At 46.8% G+C, this 22,003-nt stretch overlaps 1 protein-coding gene across 4 annotated transcripts in view; it reads left to right on the plus strand.

The window, feature by feature from the left end:
* The window catches only part of DCAF6 (DDB1 and CUL4 associated factor 6), a 592,636-nt gene that overhangs the window by 111,931 nt on the left and 458,702 nt on the right, over nucleotides 1-22,003 (plus strand). For all 4 annotated transcript variants that reach the window (XM_078658334.1, XM_078658333.1, XM_078658331.1 and 1 more), the window contains exon 3: nucleotides 6,945-7,037. In XM_078658334.1, coding sequence (XP_078514460.1) covers nucleotides 6,945-7,037 — 93 coding nt within the window. The remainder of the gene's footprint in view (nucleotides 1-6,944; nucleotides 7,038-22,003) is intronic.

The following is a 22,003-nucleotide window of genomic DNA, read 5'->3' on the forward strand; positions in this document are numbered from 1 at the left end:
CCCCTCCACTGAGAACGGGACTCCTTGCTCTGAACTGAGTTGGTAACTTTTCAGTGGGACTAGCATGGTCCCGGTATCTGACCTGCGCTCCAACCCAGTCGGCCTGAACTTGTGACTCTCTCCCTATCTATCACAACCATATAGCAGTGACTGATACTTAGGGCTTTTTTGCTATGTTTTTACTCACATCTTTAAAACTGCATATATCCTGTTCTGCTGATTGGATTTTTGTTATTTTGTTCGTTATTTAAGTATTAAAAATGATTCTCTATTTTTCTAAATTGGTGTGGGAATGTTTCACATGTTCTGTGTTCGAGGCATGTGGGCTGCTAAATTCATATCTTAGCATTAGATCGCCGCCTAGTGTTGGGCTCGGATGATTGCACATTGTTGTCCTGGAAGAGTCTTCGAAGTATCCTGAGATAGGTGGCTCCTCCCCTGGACTACAGTGCGCATGGGCATCGGCTCCATCCCCAGATTGTTTTTTTCCGCCATTGGGTTCGGATGTGGTCTCGACGTCTTACTGTCGGAACCAAGTGAAACTATCTTTTACCGGCCAAAAGGCCTCGATTTTCTTGCGTCGGTATTGTCTGCGCTCGGTCTCGAGTCTTCCGTCTCTTGAAGCCGGATTACGCGGAGTTTTCTTCGCTTTCTAAACTTTGAGGCCTTCTCATCGCGACACGACAGCAAGCCTTTACGGACATGGAGCGGAGCCCGTTCAAGTACTGCCCGCTCTGTGGGTCCAAGTACCCACACATCGATCTACACCCCGTGTGTAACAAGTGCCTTTCACCGGACCACGACGACGGCAAGTGCAAGGCCTGTGCACAGTTCCGCTCCAAGAAAACTCTCAAGCTTCGGCGCGCGGTGCGCTTGGAAGCTGGGCAAGCGGCCCCAGATCCGGAGAACATCTTCGGCGACCAGGAAGAAGAGGTCCAGGGTCACCTTCTACAAATCTCCCCATCACAGACGGAGGTCGAGGCGGATCCGGGAGACGACGACGGAGTCGCGGGTCAGGTCCTCGAATACGTCGAAGAGGTAGGAGACGACGATGAGATTTATGGGGCCGCGGCGGATAGCTCTGCGGACGAGCTCTGCCCCGAAGGTTACGAGGATACCGACCGGGACACGGGATCGCCTGTCGGCCTTACCCAGGACCCGTTGCCGCAAGCCACAGCCCCGCCTTCGGGCCCGGCTACGGACTCACTTGCTGGGCACGATGTTTCGAAACCGAAACTGAAACCGTCGGGGTCGTCAACACCTAAAATGGCCGACCCGAAATCGAAACTGAAACCAAAGGACTCGAGTGTCCCTAAGATGGCTGCCGTGCCTGTGAAGAAGTCGGTGCCCGTCACCCCGTCGGCTCCGTCGACCTCCGGTCCGCAGAAGCCGAGGACGTCTGTCGATTCCGATGCTCCGAAATCGAAACCGACGCCCGAGGAAGGGGCCCCCAAGAAAGATGGTCGGCACGGATCAGCGGCTCCGGCGCCGTCCAAGCCCGCCAAGGTCGGCTCCAAAGAGGCTACGCACAAGAAGTCTGCGCCCCGGCCTCAAGATTCGGGGGTGCCGAAGACGGTTTCCGCGCCCAAAACGCACAAGGCCCGCGAGGACGTCGGATCCGAGGGACCGCTCAAAGCATCCTTGTCGGCGACGAAACCCTCTGGCAGTGTACCGTCCCCCATTGCGGAGTCACTGCAGAGAATCAGGGAAAAAGCCTTTGCTCCATCGGCTCCGATGCCATCACCGCAGCCGCAGAAGGACGCTCCGGCTAAGCCTTCTGGGAAACTCCTCTTTCTCTTGCCACCTAAGGAGGCGCCGAAAGCGTTTTCGACGAAATCGGCTCCGAAACAGGGTTCCTCGCTGCCTGACCCTCTTCCACGTCGTGTACTCGAATCGGAAGACGATTCAGAGCATTTCATTGATGCTGCCACCGGCAAGCTGACACTCTATAAACGGAAGATCACTTCGGAGCCGGTGGACCCCTACGTCATCCCGTTGAAAAAGAAGAGGGTGCCCCTTGACGCCTCAGGCCTCACGGAACCGATTCAGCCTCCTCCAAGACGGAGCCCTACTCCCTCCCCAGAACACTCTGTGGGTGAGGAATATGATGAGGATGAACAGTACAATTTCCCTATCGATGAACCTGATGTACAACCAGATTCTTACGACGACACTGGTGACCAGAACACCCAAGGTGTGGGCCAAGACCCGCAGACCTTTAATGCACGTGCATCCCCGACTGAGGACTCAGCAGGATTTCATGCACTAATTGAACGGGCGGCGGCCAATCATGATGTGGACATGCATGCCGACCCGGTCGAGGAAGACTTCCTTTTTGACACCTTTGCCATATCTGAGAGGACAGTAAAGACACTTCCTATGCTGAAAGGTGTTCTCAAACATGCTGGGGACATTTTTAAGGAGCCTACGAGGGCGAGAGTGGTCAACCCTCGCATTGAAAAGAAGTACAGGCCTGCACCTGCGGACCCCGTCTACATCCGGGGTCAATTGCCACTGGACTCTCTTGTGGTTGCCAATGCCAGGAAACGTGCCAACTCCCAGACAACGGGTGAAGCTCCTCCCCCGGATAAGGAGTCCAAAGTGCTTGAGGCAGGAGGCAAAAGAGTGGCTGCACAGGCGGCAAACTTTTGGCGCATCGCAAATACACAGGCGCTCCTGGCGCGTTATGATAGGGCGCACTACGACACCCTAGAACAGGTTATACAACACCTGCCCCCACAGTTCCAAGAAGGCACCAAAATGCTTATTGAGGAAGGAAAGCTAATATCAAACGCAGCCATCAAGTGTGCACTTGACGCTGCGGACACAGCTGCTAGGGCTATCAACACTAGCGTTATGCTGAGAAGACAAGCCTGGCTCCGCATCTCAGGGTTTAAGCAGGATATTCAAACAACAATTCTGAATCAGCCAGTCAATCCTGATAGTCTGTTTGGTCCGGATGTTGACACCACCCTAGAGAAAATAAAGAAGGACACGGAAACTGCTAAGTCTATGGGGGCCCTGCAGTCCCAACAGTTTCGTGGCAGCAATTTTCGTCGCTCAGGTGCACGTGGAGTCACCAGAGGACAGATGGGTCAACAATCCCAGTTCTCCAAAGGTGGGGCGCAATCCTCGTTCACTAAACAGAACAAGGGAGGTTATAGGAATAACAGCAACAGAGGTCGCGGCAGAGGAAACAACAGCTCCCGCACCTCTACTCCAAGCAAACAGTGACTTTCTGTCACTGCCCCCCGACCACCTAACACCTGTCGGGGGGAGACTGCAGCAGTTCCTGCCCGTCTGGAGAAACATCACCACAGACAGGTGGGTGCGACAACTAATCCAGTATGGTTATTGCCTAGAACTGAAATCCACTCCACCCAACATCCCACCGAGGCAAAGGCCTATGTCCGCAGAGCACTTGCACTTATTGCAGCAGGAAGTGGTGGCGATGCTGCAAAAAGGCGCAATCGAGCTCGTGCCGGTGGGGGAGGAAGGCACAGGGGTATATTCCCTGTACTTCCTTATTCCAAAGAAGGACGGTTCTCTCAGGCCCATTCTCGATCTACGTCCCCTCAACCTGTACATACTGTCAGAGCATTTCCATATGCTTACACTGCAGCAGATTCTTCCCTTGCTAAACCAGGGAGACTTCTTAGCGACCTTAGATCTCAAGGATGCTTATTTCCACATTCCACTACACCCGTCACACAGGAAATACCTAAGGTTCACTATTCAAGGCAGGCACTACCAGTTCAAAGTCCTACCCTTCGGAGTCACTACGGCCCCGAGGGTGTTCACCAAGTGTCTAGCGACAGTGGCGGCGCACCTCAGGAGGCAGAATATCCATGTCTACCCCTACCTAGACGACTGGCTCGTACAAGCCAAGTCAGAGCAACAGTGCGCCGCAGACATGTCGACTACAATTCACCTTCTTCACGATCTGGGTTTCTCCCTAAATTACCCAAAATCGCATCTTCAGCCGGCACATGTCCGGCAGTTCCTGGGTGCTACGATCAACACCCTGACAGCCATGGCTCAGCCAAACCAAGTCAGAATCGACAGCATTCAGTCACTGATCCAACGATTCCGACCAAGACACTCCCTGCCAGCGAGAGTGTTCATGCAGTTGATTGGCATGATGGCCTCCTGCATCTTCATAGTCCCTCACGCACGGTTACATATGCGCCCGCTCCAGGAGTGCTTAGCGAATCAGTGGACACAGGCTCGTGGGCAATTGACAGACCTAGTGTTGGTTACCAGTCGGGCATACGACTCTCTGCATTGGTGGACTCCACACAACCTTTGCAAGGGCCGACTGTTCCAGGAGCCTGTGCCGCAGATTATCCTGACAACGGACGCGTCTCTCCAGGGATGGGGAGCTCATGTGCTCACTTACACAGTGCAGGGACTATGGACGACGCAGCAACAGAAGATGCACATCAACTATCTGGAACTGATGGCAATCTTCATGGCGCTCAAGTCCTTCATTGTACATCTGAGCAACAAGGTCGTGCTAGTCCGGACGGACAACATGACCGCGATGTACTACATTCAGAAACAGGGGGGCACCCACTCGCCACAGCTGTCTCATCTGGCTCAGAGCATGTGGAAGTGGGCCATTCAGAGGAACATTTTCCTCATGGCAGAACACCTCCCGGGCAAGGACAATCAGATGGCGGATCTGCTCAGCAGATACAGCCATCAGATGCACGAGTGGGAGATACACCCTTCTGTTCTCCACCCGTTCTTCCAGCAGTGGGGTCATCCGGAGATAGACCTGTTCGCAACAAAGGAGAACGCAAAATGCCGACTCTTTGCCGCCAGGTTCCCTCACCCACAGTCGCAGGGGAATGCGATATGGATGAACTGGTCAGGCAAATTTGCATACGCTTTTCCGCCAGCCCCTCTAATACCGCTGGTCGCAAGAAAGCTAAGGCAGCACTCCATGACTCTCGTCCTGGTTGCTCCAACGTGGGCACGACAAGCTTGGTACACCACGTTCCTCGAACTCTCAGTGGTGCCGCATCAAAGACTGCGCCTCACGCCCAGTCTTTTGACGCAGAACCATGGAGACATTCAGCATCCAGATCCACGACAGCTCAACCTGGCGATCTGGCTCCTGAAGTCCTAGAGTTTGGATACCTTAACCTACCTCCAGAATGCATGAGTATCATCAAGGAGGCGAGGAAACCAACTACTAGAGCATGCTATGCTGCTAAGTGGAAGCGTTTTGTCATCTACTGTACGTCCAATGACGTCAACCCACTAGATGCATCTATTCCCAACATCATCTGCTATCTGTTACATCTCTACAAGTGCAATCTGGCGTACACTTCCATTAGGATACATCTCTCAGCCATAGCGGCTTATCTTCAGAACAGGCAGCACCTCTCTGTCTTCAGAGTGCCCGCCATTAAAGCCTTCCTTGAAGGTCTGAAGAGAGTCATTCCCCCAAGAACACCGTCAGCTCCGGTGTGGAACCTCAACGTCGTTCTCACCAGACTGATGGGGCCGCCATTTGAGCCACTGCACTCGTGTGAGCTCCAATTCCTTACGTGGAAAGTGGCCTTTCTGATAGCTATTACGTCTCTGAGGCGTGTCAGTGAGCTGCAAGCGCTCACCATACAAGAGCCGTTCATTCAAATTCACCCAAATAGGGTAGTGCTACGCACTAACCCTAAATTCCTTCCTAAGGTGGTGTCACAGTTTCATCTTAACCAGACTATCGACTTACCAGCATTCTTTCAAAACCCGCAAACGGTGGCGGAAAGAATGCTTCATACCTTAGATGTACGGAGGGCGTTGATGTACTACATAGACAGAACACAACCCTTTAGAAAGACAAAACAACTCTTTGTTGCCTTCGCACCACAACACAAAGGCAACCCAATTTCTAAAGCAGGGATAGCCAGGTGGATTGTTAAGTGCATCCAGATATGTTATCAGAAAGCCAAGCGCACTTTAACAATACCCCCCAGAGCGCACTCCACACGCAAACTGGGGGCATCCATGGCTTTCCTAGGGAACATTCCTTTAGAGGATATTTGCAGAGCAGCCACGTGGGTCACACCACATACCTTCACAAAACACTACTGTGTTGATGTGCATTCCAAGCAGCAAGCAGCTGTAGGACAGGCTGTTCTCAAGACACTTTTTCAGGTTTCTGCAGCTGGCACGGGCAACCGCCGCTGATGGAGGGACTGCTATGTATTCTATGCTAAGATATGAATTTAGCAGCCCACATGCCTCGAACTGAATATGCTACTTACCAGTATGCATCTGTTCTTGGCATGTAGGGCTGCTAACATTCATATCGCCCGCCCTCCTCCCCGGTGCCTGTCGCAGCTGCAGATATACTATTGTATTTATTCATTAGCATGGACATCCTTTACACTTTCACTCCATCTCCTGCCACAATGGCGAAAAACAATCTGGGGATGGAGCCGATGCCCATGCGCACTGTAGTCCAGGGGAGGAGCCACCTATCTCAGGATACTTCGAAGACTCTTCCAGGACAACAATGTGCAATCATCCGAGCCCAACACTAGGCGGCGATCTAATGCTAAGATATGAATGTTAGCAGCCCTACATGCCAAGAACAGATGCATACTGGTAAGTAGCATATTCATTTCCCATTATTACTGCTTGAAATGCTGCATAAATACTTTACACATTGCCTCTAAGTTGAGCCTGACTTCTCTGGGCCAAGCTACCTGAGTGTTGAGCAAAGGTTAGTTTGGGGTTTGCTTGTGCCTCGTCCTGACCAGGATTGTGGTTGCTGCTTGAGTGGGGGTTCACCCTTCCTCAACCAGTAACCGTATTTCTCACAAAACCAGTCTACATTTATGGACTGGATATATACTTTACCATTCTGTCATACTTTGCAGTTTAAACAATGAATGCTCTTTATTTTGTTTACAAATACTTTGTGTTGTACACAGGTAAATTCTATATCTTGGAATGACACGGGAGAGTATATTTTATCAGGCTCAGATGACACGCATCTTGTGATTAGTAATCCTTATAATAAAAAGGTAAGTTGATTATTTTTCTTTATTCCTTGACTGCAACCAGCCCTAATTGTTATGCTTTTGCTATCCCATACAGTAAATTTATTGGTCAAAAAATCAAGTGAGTATTTGTGTTGTTTTGTCGTTTCTTTCCTTAGGTATCTGGTAAATATTTCAACTGGGATATTGACTTTTTTATCTACTTTACAAGAAACTTTCATGACTGTTGTAGAACCAAACACAGTAGCACTTCGTAGGCGAGCATGATTCTTTTTTTTGTTCCCACCTTGTTCATTTGCCTAGTACAATGAGCATTACTTTGAATTATTTTAAATCATGCTTTTATTTATATTGCTGCCACGGTTTTCCATTTCAGTATCTCTGTAAATATCATAATCTTACAGCAGTGGTATTAATTGTATCAGTCTTAAATGGACAAATAGCTTAGTCAATTGCCAAATGCATCAGCAAATTAGTGTTCCATATAAAGACATGCCAAGACAGGTCCTAAGCAATTCAAAGTGGAGTTCCAGATCCTTGATACCAACATAGTATGAGAATGTCTCTGTTCTTTTGTTTTCCTTCTTGATGTTCTTTGTTTGAACCCTGGTAATGTTTTCACTGCTTGTATTGCCTGTGTTGCATTCACCACAGGCATACTCCATGAATGCCTTTATCATCACCGTATTGTAATGGAGCATTTTTTTTGTGTGACTACATAAGGATATGTGGTGGAATGTAAAGAATTTGTGGTGAATCCACCAGCAGGTTTCTGCCCAAAAGTCAATTTCTTTAAAGATAAATTTGACTCGTTTTTGTTTTGTGGTAATAAAGCCCTTACTACTATAAAACCTAAACACTTTGGATTTGATGAGGTTGGTGAGAGGGGACTTTTTCTTTGGCAATCTTTTTCATTAAATCAGATAGTATGTCAGGCTACAAATCCTAAGATGTAGTCAGAGTGGAAATTCTTTCGAACTGTAATATATGTTGATTATACTTGCCACAAAACGTATGTGTAAGCACCCAGCAATTGGAGTATCCAGGATGCACGACTGTGTGGGTGTCCTCTCCATTGCTCCTGTCTGCGACATCGTTTCCATCCTAGCCATCTCTTATCCAATAATTAGGGTTGCCTGCAAAATACAGGTGTTAAAGAGCAGGTTCGCAAGTGTCTCCCACTAAAATCTAAGCTTCATAGTCCGGGGACCTCTCAGGAACGGACAAAGAAAGGCTGCCTTTGCCACATATAAACAGTTTACTGTGGCATATTCTGCTCCGTATAAGGCCAGGGCAAGATGTGGCAGATGGGGGAGACACTCTGGAGGTCAGGACTACAAGGCCATGAGTCACAACAATCACACCACAACATTGAAGCCTATGCATGGGCATGCTCATATTTGAGGTATGCCCAGACTTGAGTGCTGAATGGGCAGCACTGCTGCAGACCTTGCAGCCACTTAATATTGAACAATGGACATCCAGACATTCACTAATGGGGAGAGGAGTGCCCTATGTGCTTTTCTACAGTTACCCCTGTACACTTTTATCTGACATTCATTGTTTGTAGAAAATCTCAGTGAAGGGTCACACACATGGTATCAGTAGCACCAGCTTATTCAGGCTGCAGATGACGATAATACTTGGGACGATGGGGGTAACTGGTGACTCTTGCAGAAATTGGGTCTTGCCTCACTGCATAGACCAAAAAAGGCCTGCATCTTAAATTAATCTCAGTGGATAAATCTGAAACAGCGCTGGACTGATGTGGTTCCTGTGCATGCAGGCCACGAAAGTTGGTGGAACTCTGGCGATGATTTGCCAGGTAGCACTACTTTGAAAAAGAGGAAGCAAGATAGGGCAGCTGTAGACATTGAATCATCCAGACCCAGAGTTCTAAATTGAGAGGAATGAATATGTAGCAACCTTATATTGGCCCCCTGTAAAAATATGAGCAATCATTTCTGATCCTTGCTGATATATGAGCTCACTGAAGCCAGGGAGCCACTCAACTCAAGAGGTGCTGCCATTTGCTGATTAACCACCAGAAATCATGGTACACATGGAAGGTCAGATTATCTTTCAACTAGATAAAATCTTCTTCAGTGCCTCAACGTATTTAAATTAGAGATGACATTTAAGATACGATAAGGATGTGGTAAGCTTGGTGTTATTGACATCACATAGACAGTTCTTTGAGTGAAATCTGAAATTGGGAAGATGCGTGAGCATGGCCAAGGTATGAAGAGCTTAATTAAGTGAATGGGGAACACAAAACAGTCCTTATTACAGTGATAATAAGACTTAGACCAGTCAACCACTCGAATCCAAAGCTGGCCTCAAATGTTTTGGGTGAGCTAGTCATGACAATAGGTATTTTCCTTTCAGGTGTGCCAGATCTCCCTGTCAACCAGTTTACGGCAACTGTCACTCTTGGGTGTGCATTGGCTTCCATACTATCCCTGGTAACTCAAGTGATATTCTTTTGATTTTGCTTTCCCCGCGAAACAGAACCGATTATGTCAGAAATGTGCAAACATTTCATCTTTTTCAGATGCGCATGTTTTTGGGCCATGTCCTTGGATGCAGTCTTTGTTCAGGTATTGCTTTTATCTGTTCATCAGCCGATCTACTGAAGCTTGCTTGATCCAGGTCCAGGGAGCACAGAGGTAATTAAACCTACACAGTTGCACTTGGGTTTTTTATTACTTCTACATGAAGGGAGAATCCGGAGTCAGCAGTGTAGGCATGAAGAGAGAAAGGGAGGGAGGCAGCAGGAATAACACTGAACTCTGTGGATCACCTTACAGCAGTATGGACCACATGCTTGGAGAGGCGCCCCAACATAAGCATCCCATCTCTCCTGTACCATAGCACACTTGGACACCCCACAAACCAAAATAGGGGAAAGAGCTCTGTCATGATGTACTTAACGAATTCACCAGGGAGAACAAGTAGGCTCTCTCCTGAGGTGTACTGGGTTTTTAAGAACCGGCACAGAACCGGTAACCCAGCGGAATACACACCCAGAGACCTCGGGTTCTTCCTGATCCAGACCACAGAAACTCAGAGTCTTCTAGGTGAAGTCAAAGATTAGTTTATTGGCTGCAACCAAGGTAACAAGTGTCCTAGAAGTACAACATATGGAAGTATATTCTCAGGAGACTGCTCGCTTTTACAAAGTCAGGCTTCTCTTCTTATACACAATTTTAGGCTTCAGGCAAAACATTCTTGGTTGTAAAGTAAATCGTTAACATATTTCTAATACAAAGAAAAAGCAGAGTCATGATGACATGTCCATATTTCACTTCGTGCTGCCTACAACAAATCATTTGGCAAGGCCCAACATTTCATCAGATATCACTGGACCCCTAATAAAAACGGGCACCTCCCCACCATAAAGTAAGTGAAGCAAAAGAGTGGAGATAGATGTGAGCGAGATATGGCAGGTGTGCGTGCTGAAATGGTTTTATGGTTTGTTGAGCCTAGATGCTATCTTGCTCGGCCACTGGGAGGGGAACTGACTTAACGAGTTCGGCCTGGGGCAATGGTTCCAACTTGTATAGGTCATGGAAAAGTCGATTAAGGAGAATGTGTCCTTGTGGAATCGAATTCAGCTGGATTAAGGCCTATGTAAAGGGCAACACATAAATGGAAGCCAAGGGTTTAGAACGCAAATGACGATTTCGGGGTGAAATCGTCACTCGAATGTGCTGAAAATATATGTACATGATGTACTCGTCATTCTCGGTCTTTTGATACCAAATTCGTCATGTTTCGACGAAGTTTTAGTTCTCGAGTCCAGAACGATTACACGGACCCAGATTTTCAGAACCACAATCCCTCCTTTTGCCCTTACATAGGCAATTAATCTATCCTCATGTTAGTCTGAGTCCAGGTCTATATTCCTAAAGTCATTGAGATGTTGCTGTAACATCATTCTAGTACTTAGTTCATCTTTTGACACAGGCTTCCTTACACATGATGTAACACAGAGGCCACATATTGCAGGAGCACACTGTATGCACAGACAGAACAGGAAAAGAATGGCTAAGACCATCCCAATGACCATTAGAATTTTCCATCCCCAGGCAGATATCAGTTCCCAGAACCATCCCATTAACGACCAATCTCCTTTATCCACATGAATAGATTCGGAGATCTTATGTAGTTTGGAGATGGCCCTGTACACTGTTGGAGCATTATCTGGGATGAAAATGCAACAACTAGACTGGATCAATTTGCATACTCCACCTCGGTCTGCAAGTATAACATCCAAAGCGACCCGGTTCTGAAGGGTCATAAGTCGATCCGACTGGAGCTCAGCGGTTAAGTTACTAAGGGCACCAGCAGTTTCAGTCACGGTGGACTCAACTACCCTTGTTAATTGCCTTATGTTTCTGCTGTTAGCCATGGATCCCCAGAACTGCAGAAAACCCTTTGCAAAGTCCCCAAATTCTTGACCTGCAATGTCTTCTTTACTCAAGACACCTCTAACTACCATTGTCCGGTGGTAATCCGCCGCTGCTGTGTAGGTGGGAGGTAACAGGAATGAAACAAAACATGAGCCCGAGAAGTCAGGGGGCAGCCATGTATAGGCTCTATCGTGGCAGATGAAATAAGTACCCTTAGCGGCTAAAAACGCAGGGGAAGTCTGAGATCCAAAAACATACGTTTCTGTACAGATACTCTTCCCTAGCTGAGCTCTGGGATTCTTGCCAACACCTTGCAGACACAGGTGACCCTGATGGGGTACGATCCAGATAGGGAACGATCTTTTGGCTTGCTGTTTCTCACTTAAAGTAGTGCCATATCCGGTCACGTTCCAACCTACATATGCAAGTATCTCATCATCCGGAGTATCTTCATAAGAAGTTACTTCCTTGATCATGTCAACTATACCTTTGACTAGGGCGCTAGTCTTGAGGTTGTCTTTTACAGAACGTAGGGGTTGGACTTCTCGTGCATATATGAACATTGTCCTATATGCCCATACTGAACCATTGTGACTAAATGGCAGGACCAAATAGGGGATACCTTTATCCGTTGTGTGAGGCATGAGACCGCACACCCAACAGTTAGTTGTGTTCATTACAAGTTGGTGTTGGTGTAATAACTGAACAAAGGAGTTATTAACGAACTCTAATCTCCTATTTGATTCGTGGTCAGGCAGAGGGTGGAAGAAATGAGAGGAAACAGTAGGAGGAGGTATGGGTGATGCAGTGGGCGCAAATGTTACATGGAAGGAGAATAAAACATAACTTATCAAAAAGATCATTACGCTGGATAGCATAAGAATACACAATATTATAAAACTTTTCCTTGTCATCGTGTTACACAGTCTCTGCTTAAAGTTCATTTGTTTGGCAGGTCTCTCTACATCAGGAAACTCCATCCTCTCTAAAGTGCTGCCCGCGGTGGGAGGTTGCCTCTGCTAAAGGATGCTTCCGTCAGTCTAGGGCAACTCCCTTGGACTAACCAGAACTACCGACCTAATGTCGTCAGCTGCACCCAAAAGACTTTAATCAACCGCGGCCCTAGCAGCGGAACCCGGATGGCGGTTCGAAAAACAAAAATAAGCACGTTTCCTAAATGGGGAGCTGTACTTTCAAAAAGAGTACCTGGGAGGAAAAAGATATATTTATTTGTCGATAGGTCTTGGTCTCAAATCATAAAAAGGAATCACTTTTATTAGTTCGTTTTTCTCGGTCTTAGATTGTAGCGTCTTTTTCCTGGTACTGTCTGGTCCTGAAACAGGAGTTCAGGCTCCAAAAAGTTCAATCGTTCTGATGGTGGCACAGTCTCTTGAAAAATGTTCTCGCTTTCACATTCAGGGTTAGTTTCTTTTACATGGTCATCGCTGAAAGGTATGACACGTGGCACAGTTGTAAGCTCTGAGTCAGTGACACCCTTCTGGACCCACTGGTCATGTGGCGGAGGTGAAGGGATTCTTTTGCAGTGGACCCCGTGGATCCAGTTGGCCTTCCCCTCCACTCGAACGGCTGACCTTGTGGAAAGAAGGACGAGATGTGGCCCGGTCCACCTGGGCTGGTCGTTCTTTGTTCTCTGGAAGTTTTTCACGAGGATCCAGGAGCCAGGGACAATGGAATGGCCTGGAGTCCCAGAGACCGGAGGCAGGGTGTTGTGGACCTGTTGATGCAAAACACGCAATTTAGCCGTCAATTCATACAGGTAATCAAGCAAAATAGGGTGTTCTAGCTCGCTGAACTTCGTGGGCCTAGGCACTCCCCATATGTTGGCTGGCCGGCCAAAGACAATTTCGTAAGGGCTGAGTTTCACTCGCGAATGCACAGTCATTCTGGTGGATAGGAGTGCTAAGGGTAGAGCGTCAGGCCATTTAAGACCTGTGCTCGCTTGGATTTTGGCCAATTTAAGTTTTAAAGTGCCATTGTAACATTCTACTAATCCAGCTGATTGGGGGTGATTTGCAGCGTGGAACTTCTGCCTAATGCCTAGCCCTTCACACACTCTTTTCATCACACGACCCACAAATTCACTTCCGTTGTCAGACCAGACCATTCTAGGCATTCCAAACCTGGGGAAGTACTCTTTCACAAGGGCTTTTGCTGTGGACAAGGCAGTATTGTCTTTTAGAGGATAGGCTTCTACCCATCTTGAGAAGGCACAAACAACAACGAGTACGTATTTTAAGTTGTTGCACCTCTCCATGTGTATGAAATCTAGCTGCAAAACCTCGAACGGATACGTAGGAGGTGCAAAATGACCAGCTGGAGTTGGGGTTCCCCTACCAGGATTGTGTTGCAGACACACCATGCAATTCTTGACAACATTCTCTGCACACTTGGGAATCCCTGAATTCTTCCACACTGGGGCCAACAACTCGCAAATCCCTTTCACGCTGATATGAGCCATTCCATGAGCCATTGTAACCACTGCAAGCACATATGCATCGGGTAGCAACCATCTCTGATGCTCTGTCAATTCAATCCAACAACCATTTGCATCCATTCTACCTGTACTCTCTCTCCACGTGCTCAACTCTTTCTCTGTGGCCTCAGCTTGGATGGACTTCACACTCTCTATCGTGTCCTCACATATTCCAACATCACCAGTCCATCTTTCAGGGCCTGCAACATACATTCGGCTCATCACATTCTTTGCCGTTTCTTTAGCGATCTCATCAGCAAAAGCATTCCCACGACCAACATCATCAGTCACCTTCTTGTGAGCACTACATTTCACAATCGCCATTTGCAGGGGCAAGGTCAGTGATTCAAGAAGCTCATTCACCAACTGACCATGCTGAATCTTAGCTCCGTGCGAAGTCAGGAACCCACGTTCTCTCCACAATCGTCCAAAACTGTGAGCCACTCCAAACGCGTACTGGCTGTCGGTGTAGAGAGTCACTTTCATTCCTTTCAACAATACACACGCTCTCGTGAGTGCAACTAATTCTGCAGGTTGAGCTGAAACATTTGGTACTCGTGCAGTTTCAACAACTGTGTGCAAAGTCGTGACAGCATATGCTGCAGTCACGTTACCATTTGGGAGCTTGAAGCATGAACCATCCACCCATAATGTACCATCACATTCAGCAAGAGGAGTGCCAAATAAATCTACTCTCCCTTTTGTTTCTTCCTCTGTTGCGAGAAAACAATTGTGCTGTTCTAAAGCATCTGATTCCTCTGCAATTGGTAACAACGTAGCTAGATTCAAGGTACTGCACCTTTTTATGTGCACATGACTCGCTAGCAGTGTCAATTCGTAACTGGACAGTCGAGCACTAGTTAAGTGCTGTGTCTTGGTTCTATTTAACAATGTGTCTACTGCATGTGGGACCATCACGATTAGTGTATTATTCATTACTAGACCAGCAGACTGTCGAATAGAAACAGCTGCTGCTGCTGTGGCTCTTAAACAACTTGGCAATGCTTTAGCTACCAAATCCAAAGTTGACGAAAAATAGGCGCATGGGCGCTGCCTACCGCCAAATAACTGAGTCAACACAGACAATGCACAGCCCTCCTTCTCGTGGACGTACAATGTGAAAGGCTTACTGTAGTTGGGGGTACCTAACACAGGAGCCGAACATAATGATGTGCGTAATTCGAGAAAACTTTTCTGACACTCTTCAGACCAAGGAATAGGATTGGGTGTATTTTTACACGTTAATGCCACCAAGGGTTTGGCCAATAACGAAAAATTTGGAATCCACTGTCTATAGTACGATGTAATGCCCAAGAAAGCACGCACTTCTCTCTGTGTTCTTGGCACACTCAATTTCGCTATTGCCTAAATTCTTTCTGGGGTCAGTTTCCTTCCCTCCTTCGATAAGAGGTGACCTAAGTAGGTCACTTCTTGTCGGCAATATTGAAGCTTGGAAAGTGACACCTTGTGATGCAGATCACACAGATGACGCAATAATGTCAACGTGGCCTTTTTACAAATGTTCTCAGTGTCTGCAGCAATGAGCAAATCATCCACATATTGTACAAGAGTAGCCCCTTTAGGTAAAACAATCGTGTCAAGCTGTGTTTTCAGAGCTTGACTGTATATTGATGGGCTTTCACAGTAGCCTTGAGGAGCGCGTTTAAAGCGGAAGCTGCGACCTCCTAAACTGAAGGAAAAAATATCCCTGCTCTCCTCAGCAATTGGGATGCTGAAGAAAGCATTCTTTAGGTCAATCATCGAAAACCACGAAGCAGAAGCTGGAATCATAGTCAATAATGTGGTAATGTCGGGGACAACTGGGAATTGTGGCACAACTATCTTATTCACTTCTCGAAGATCAATCACGAATCTGTACACAGGTGGCTGAGAAGGGTCAGTTCGTTTTAAAACAGGCAGAACAGGACTATTGCAAACGTTGCCTCGTGTTTCTTCAATCACGTCATTTTCAATCAATTCGTAAACAATCGCTAGCAAAGCTTGTTCACCCTCATTGGATATTTTGTATTGGGGAATTCGTGGCATGTTGACGTTGGCTTTCAATGTTACAACATATGGTGGAATTTCTAAAAGACCTACATCATTAGGACCAGTGGCCCAAAGAATATCCGGGAGAAATGACAATTCTGCTGGAAGTGCATCTCTCGACAAATACATGGGAGAAACTACTTTCTTACCTAAAGTAAGTTGTACTCCTGAAGGAGAACAGTACAAAGTCGCATACAATCTTTTTAACAAATCCAATCCTAGCAAATTTTCACCACAACCTGTTGTCAGAATGAGGGGTGCTTCTAATTCGCAGGGACCAATAGAAAGGGACAAAGGGTCAGAAATCGGATTTCTAACTGGGGCGCCAGAAAAACCTACAGAGACATTCATTTCGCCAGACAAAGGTGCGCCAGGGAGCTTGGAGTGCATAATCGAACTCTTTGTAGCACCAGTATCCAACAGAAAAGGCTCTGACACACCTGATGTAATCACCTCAACGTAAGGTCCACTCTGATCTACTGGAACTGAAACAACTCCCTCTCATTGCCTATGGCTGTCCTAGCAATCATTATTCTCCAAATACTCATCTTCGGTATAGTAATCATCAACGTAATATTGAGCTGTCCTGTCAGATACGTTATTTTGCTGATCAAACCTGTTCATAGAGTTTTGTGGCGGAAGGGGACGTGTGTTCTGAGGGGCGTTTCCACGCCCTCTACCTCTAGGTGCTTGCTGACTGCCACGACCCTTCACACCAGAAACTCCATTTGCACGTTGTAATAGAATAGGACAATTATACTTGAAATGACCCTCTTGTTTGCAATATAAACACTGGTTGGGGCCTACAGGTACACGGGGTTGAGTATACTCGACTCTTTGCGAGTTCCTCTGATACTGTTGAGGCTGCTGAAAGGTATTTTGGTAGTGATTCTGACCATTATTATTTTGATTACCACCACCACGTGGCGGATAGGCTTGCTGTAGCAAGACCTTCGTTTTTAGTTCTCTAGTTTTCTTTCCTACTCTATCTTTCTCATCTTTGTCCCTATTCTCGTAATATTGTAGTAGCCAATATCTGGGCTGAAGATGAGACTGCCCAAGAACTTTCTGAATCCTTTAATTTTTTACACAATTCTGGAAGCAGATTGTGCACGAATTTATCGACAAACAATCTCTGACCACCTTCTGTGGTCATATCTTGACCGCTGTGGTCAACGAATGTTTCTTCAAATCTGGTGAAGAAGTCTGAGACTGTTTCTTCTTTCTTCTGCTTGCATGCAGACAACTTATCCCAATTTACGCGTATTGCAGGCATTATCGTTTTCATGTAATCTACTATTTTACCAGGGAGTTCTGCTATCAATGGCTCAGGCTTGGCACCACCACCTTGTCGGGCATCTACAGCAGTAATATTAGCCCATGTGTCACCTAATTCCTGGTCATGATCTATATGACGAATTTTACCCCATAAAGGCTGTGGAACAACATTTCCAAATAACATATCGATGTCGGCTAAATTCATTATACATGACCCAGCAGTTTGCGACAACTCTTTGTAATACCCTGCAGGATTTTTACGCGGATCAGGTAACGTTTGTTTAAGTGCTAAAACTTCAGCTCGCTTCCATGGGACATGTACCCATACACTCTGAAAGTGTGGCAGGATAGGTGGGACAGCAGTCGTGTCACCCTCTCTCCATTGTGGGGGAACTTCTCTCATAGGGTATTGTCGCGCCTTTTTCCTACTAGATGTACTAGATTCAGATGGTGACCCAGAACTGCTTCCCTTACTCCGATATGATAACAACATTTCAACTGCTTTTTCCACATCTGGACCTACAATCATACCCTCTCCGAACTTAAACCGTACACGACACATCTCTTGCGGGATGTATTCCAGATCATTGTCTTCTAAATCCTCGCAAAGAAAAACTCACATTTGTTCGAAAACATATCTCTGTGTCGCTGCTTCCCATTGATGAAAAACTTCCATGACAGACTGTACATCATATTTTACAGTGTCCAAGACCCATTTCCGTGCTAAACTATTCAGTGAATCTCTCTCTTGATAATCAGGCAGTCGACTTCGCAACTGTCTTCTTCCCAAGTTAGGGGTCGTAGTAGGCGACCCGAAAAGAGGTAAAAGAAGGTTAGTAACAGTGCTGGCCATTTTCTGCCGAATGGAAGGTGAAACTGAAGGAAGAACGGATGGAAAAACGGGGTGAGATAAAGCCGGGGCAGAGATAGCAGAAGAGGTATCAGGGGAAATAGAAGGGGCACTAGGCAAAATCGTAGAGGGAGCATTAGGAGAAGTAAAAAGGTACATTAGGCGAAATCGTAGAAAACACAGGTGAAGCAAGTGTGGTTGGTGGGCCTGGAGCGGGCTGCACCATAGGGACAGGAGTCAGCTGGAGAACAGCTGGATAGTGCTGTGGAAGAACAGGAGGCGTAGTTTGCGCAACTAAAGGTTGCGGGGGTGCCGTGGCATTTTGCGCATAGGGGGGTGGCGAATTTAGTAAATGCGACATTAATGGGTCTTTTCCGCGCTCTTTTGCTGCCTCTTGCTGAAGAGACGGCAAAACTGGATAGCATTTATCAATTGCCATTTTACGTTGCCTGTGCAACTGCTCATTCATCTGCTCTTCTTCATTGTCTTTAAACTGCACAGCAGCTTGCATTACTGAAAGTCCCCCTTCTCTCTTATTTTTTTTAGCTAATTTAATTTCTTTTTGTTTGGCTTCTTTACGCCATAAGCGGAAAGAGTCAAACATCGCCGGCCGGGCTTTCTTTTTAAATAGTTTAACTTCAAGGTTGTCTAAGATTTCAGAATCAAAGCTACCGTATTGGGGCCATTTTAGAACACCATCTTTCCTGGTGTATTTAATCCATACTTCGTTGTAGGTGATGGGGCCTACCCCATGTTTCACATATAGTTCGTAAGTCGGAGTTCCAGCTGGAGGAACCGGACATGAGTCCTCCAATCGGGAGTCCCTATTATTACCACCAAGACAAAACAAATTTCCAAGTCTAAGACTAGGCATCTTCGCTCTCTAGTCTAGTTGCAAACTTCAAAGGATTATCGATTACGATATTTCTCGTGAATACACGAGTCCTTCGGTTTTGGTGCTTGCAAGTACCAACACAAAACTTTGTATCCCAAAGATACCAAAACTAAGACCAACTAAGGACTGGGAGACGCTCCACTTATACTTAACTGAAATATCGATGACTTCACCAGAAGACTCGTCTTAGTGTTTCGCTCTACCAAACTTCAAGGGTCCAAATCAGGGCGATAGCCAGGGCAGCAGTCCTTGTAGCCGTCGGGAAGCGGGGAACCTCGCAGCAAAGACCTTCGGACCACGTCGACATGCAGGGGTCGATGAGGTGGTTGGCCGTCCTCCGGAATTTTCACACTAAGCTCCTCACGATCTTCAGGCTGACTGGTACCACTGGAATCGCCCCAAACGTTGGGCGCCAGCTGAGGTACTGGGTTTTTAAGAACCGGCACAGAACCGGTAACCCAGCGGTATCAGGGAATACACACCCAGAGACCTCGGGTTCTTCCTGATCCAGACCACAGAAACTCAGAGTCTTCTAGGTGAAGTCAAAGATTAGTTTATTGGCTGCAACCAAGGTAACAAGTGTCCTAGAAGTACAACATATGGAAGTATATTCTCAGGAGACTGCTCGCTTTTACAAAGTCAGGCTTCTCTTCTTATACACAATTTTAGGCTTCAGGCAAAACATTCTTGGTTGTAAAGTAAATCGTTAACATATTTCTAATACAAAGAAAAAGCAGAGTCATGATGACATGTCCATATTTCACTTCGTGCTGCCTACAACAAATCATTTGGCAAGGCCCAACATTTCATCAGATATCACTGGACCCCTAATAAAAACGGGCACCTCCCCACCATAAAGTAAGTGAAGCAAAAGAGTGGAGATAGATGTGAGCGAGATATGGCAGGTGTGCGCGCTGAAATGGTTTTATGGTTTGTTGAGCCTAGATGCTATCTTGCTCGGCCACTGGGAGGGGAACTGACTTAACGAGTTCGGCCTGGGGCAATGGTTCCAACTTGTATAGGTCATGGAAAAGTCGATTAAGGAGAATGTGTCCTTGTGGAATCGAATTCAGCTGGATTAAGGCCTATGTAAAGGGCAACACATAAATGGAAGCCAAGGGTTTAGAACGCAAATGACGATTTCAGGGTGAAATCGTCACTCGAATGTGCTGAAAATATATGTACTTGATGTACTCGTCATTCTCGGTCTTTTGATACCAAATTCGTCATGTTTCGACGAAGTTTTAGTTCTCGAGTCCAGAACGATTACACGGACCCAGATTTTCAGAACCACACTCCCACTGGTGTTCGGGTAAAAAACACAATATCCCATTACTCTTTTCAGTGGGCACTGACCAGCAGTAGTGTCTTGGCCTGGTCTTGGAGCTGTAGTCTCCATGTTAACATGAGTAACACTTTGGGTTTACCCCCATTGCGACAAACAAAAATTGTATAGATCTTGTGTCAGCAGTAATAAGCATGGAACTCCTGTTAAAGAAAACATACTGGGTCACCTGGAAAAATATAAATAGGAGCATGTTGTCATGTGGACACAGTGCAAGGCACTTTTGGCCCTAAAGTCTCCGTAGCCCGAGTGATAGCAATGCTGTATATGAGCATATATAAAATCTGTCTAGCTCCTCAGCCTGTTATTGCGTGACTTGTGTTTGTCAGAGACTCAGCCCACAACTGTTTGGGACACGGTCAGGGACTTGCGCAAAGGCTGGCGACTGGGTAGAACAAGCATTTGCAATGCAATAGGTCTCGCATTAGGAAAGTTTGAGCTATTGGCCTTGTAAATGACAATTTTTTTATTTATGTGTTGGTTTTGGAAATATCTAAATTAATAGCTTTGTCATTTACAATGCCAATAGTTATAACTTTCGCAAATGTGACACCTGTAGCATTTGTAATGCAACATGTTTTGTATTTACGTGACTTAGATGTATTGATATTACAAACAACAATAGCTTTTAATTTTTTTAAAAATTAATACTTAAATAAAAGTGTTTGTAATTTATAATGGCAATAGCTTAAACTTTTGTAAATAACTTTTGTGAAGATTATGTTCAGTGTATTTTATTGTGACGAAAATGCAAGAACAGAAGTGAAATATTAACATCTTTTTGTGACATTTGCAATAAAGCTTGAAACATTGAGAGAACATATTTGAACTAGTGGTTGCACAGATTGATGCTGTGATGGCGACGAGTGATGCTGTGGCGTTCAGTGATGCTGTGGTAGCGCATAGTGATGTTGTGGTGCCCGTGAGTGATGTTGTGGTGCCCGTGAGTGATGTTGTGGTGCCCGTGAGTGATGTTGTGGTGCCCATGAGTGATGTTGTGGTGCCCGTGAGTGATGTTGTGGTGCCCTTGAGTGATGCTGTGGAGGCCCGAGTGATACTGTGGAGGCCCCGAGTGATGCTGTGGAGACCCCGAGTGATGCTGTGGAGACCCCGAGTGATGCTGTGGAGGCCCCGAGTGATGCTGTGGAGGCCCCGAGTGATGCTGTGGAGGCCCCGAGTGATGCTGTGGAGGCCTGAGTGATGCTGTGGAGGCCCCGAGTGATGCTGTGGTGGTGCTGAGTGATGCTGTGGTGGTGCTGGGTGGTGCTGTGGTGGTGCTGGGTGGTGCTGTGGTGGTGCTGAGTGATAATGTGGTGGTGCTGAGTGATGCTGGGGTGGCTCTGAGTGATGCTGGGGTGGCTCTGAGTGATGTTGGGGTGGCGCTGAGTGATGCTGGGGTGGTGCTGAGTGATGCTGGGGTGGTGCTGAGTGATGCTGGGGTGGTGCTGAGTGATGCTGGGGAGGCGCTGAGTGGTGCTGAGTGGTGCTGAGGTGATGCTGTGGTGGTGCTGAGGTGATGCTGTGGTGGTGCTGGGTGGTGCTGTGGTGGTGCTGGGTGGTGCTGTGGTGGTGCCGAGTGGTGCTGTGGTGGTGCCGAGTGGTGCTGTGGTGGTGCTGAGTGGTGCTGTGGTGGTGCTGAGTGATAATGTGGTGGTGCTGAGTGA

Source organism: Lissotriton helveticus, chromosome 8 (genome assembly GCF_964261635.1).
Source record: "Lissotriton helveticus chromosome 8, aLisHel1.1, whole genome shotgun sequence".
NCBI lineage: Eukaryota > Metazoa > Chordata > Amphibia > Caudata > Salamandridae > Lissotriton > Lissotriton helveticus.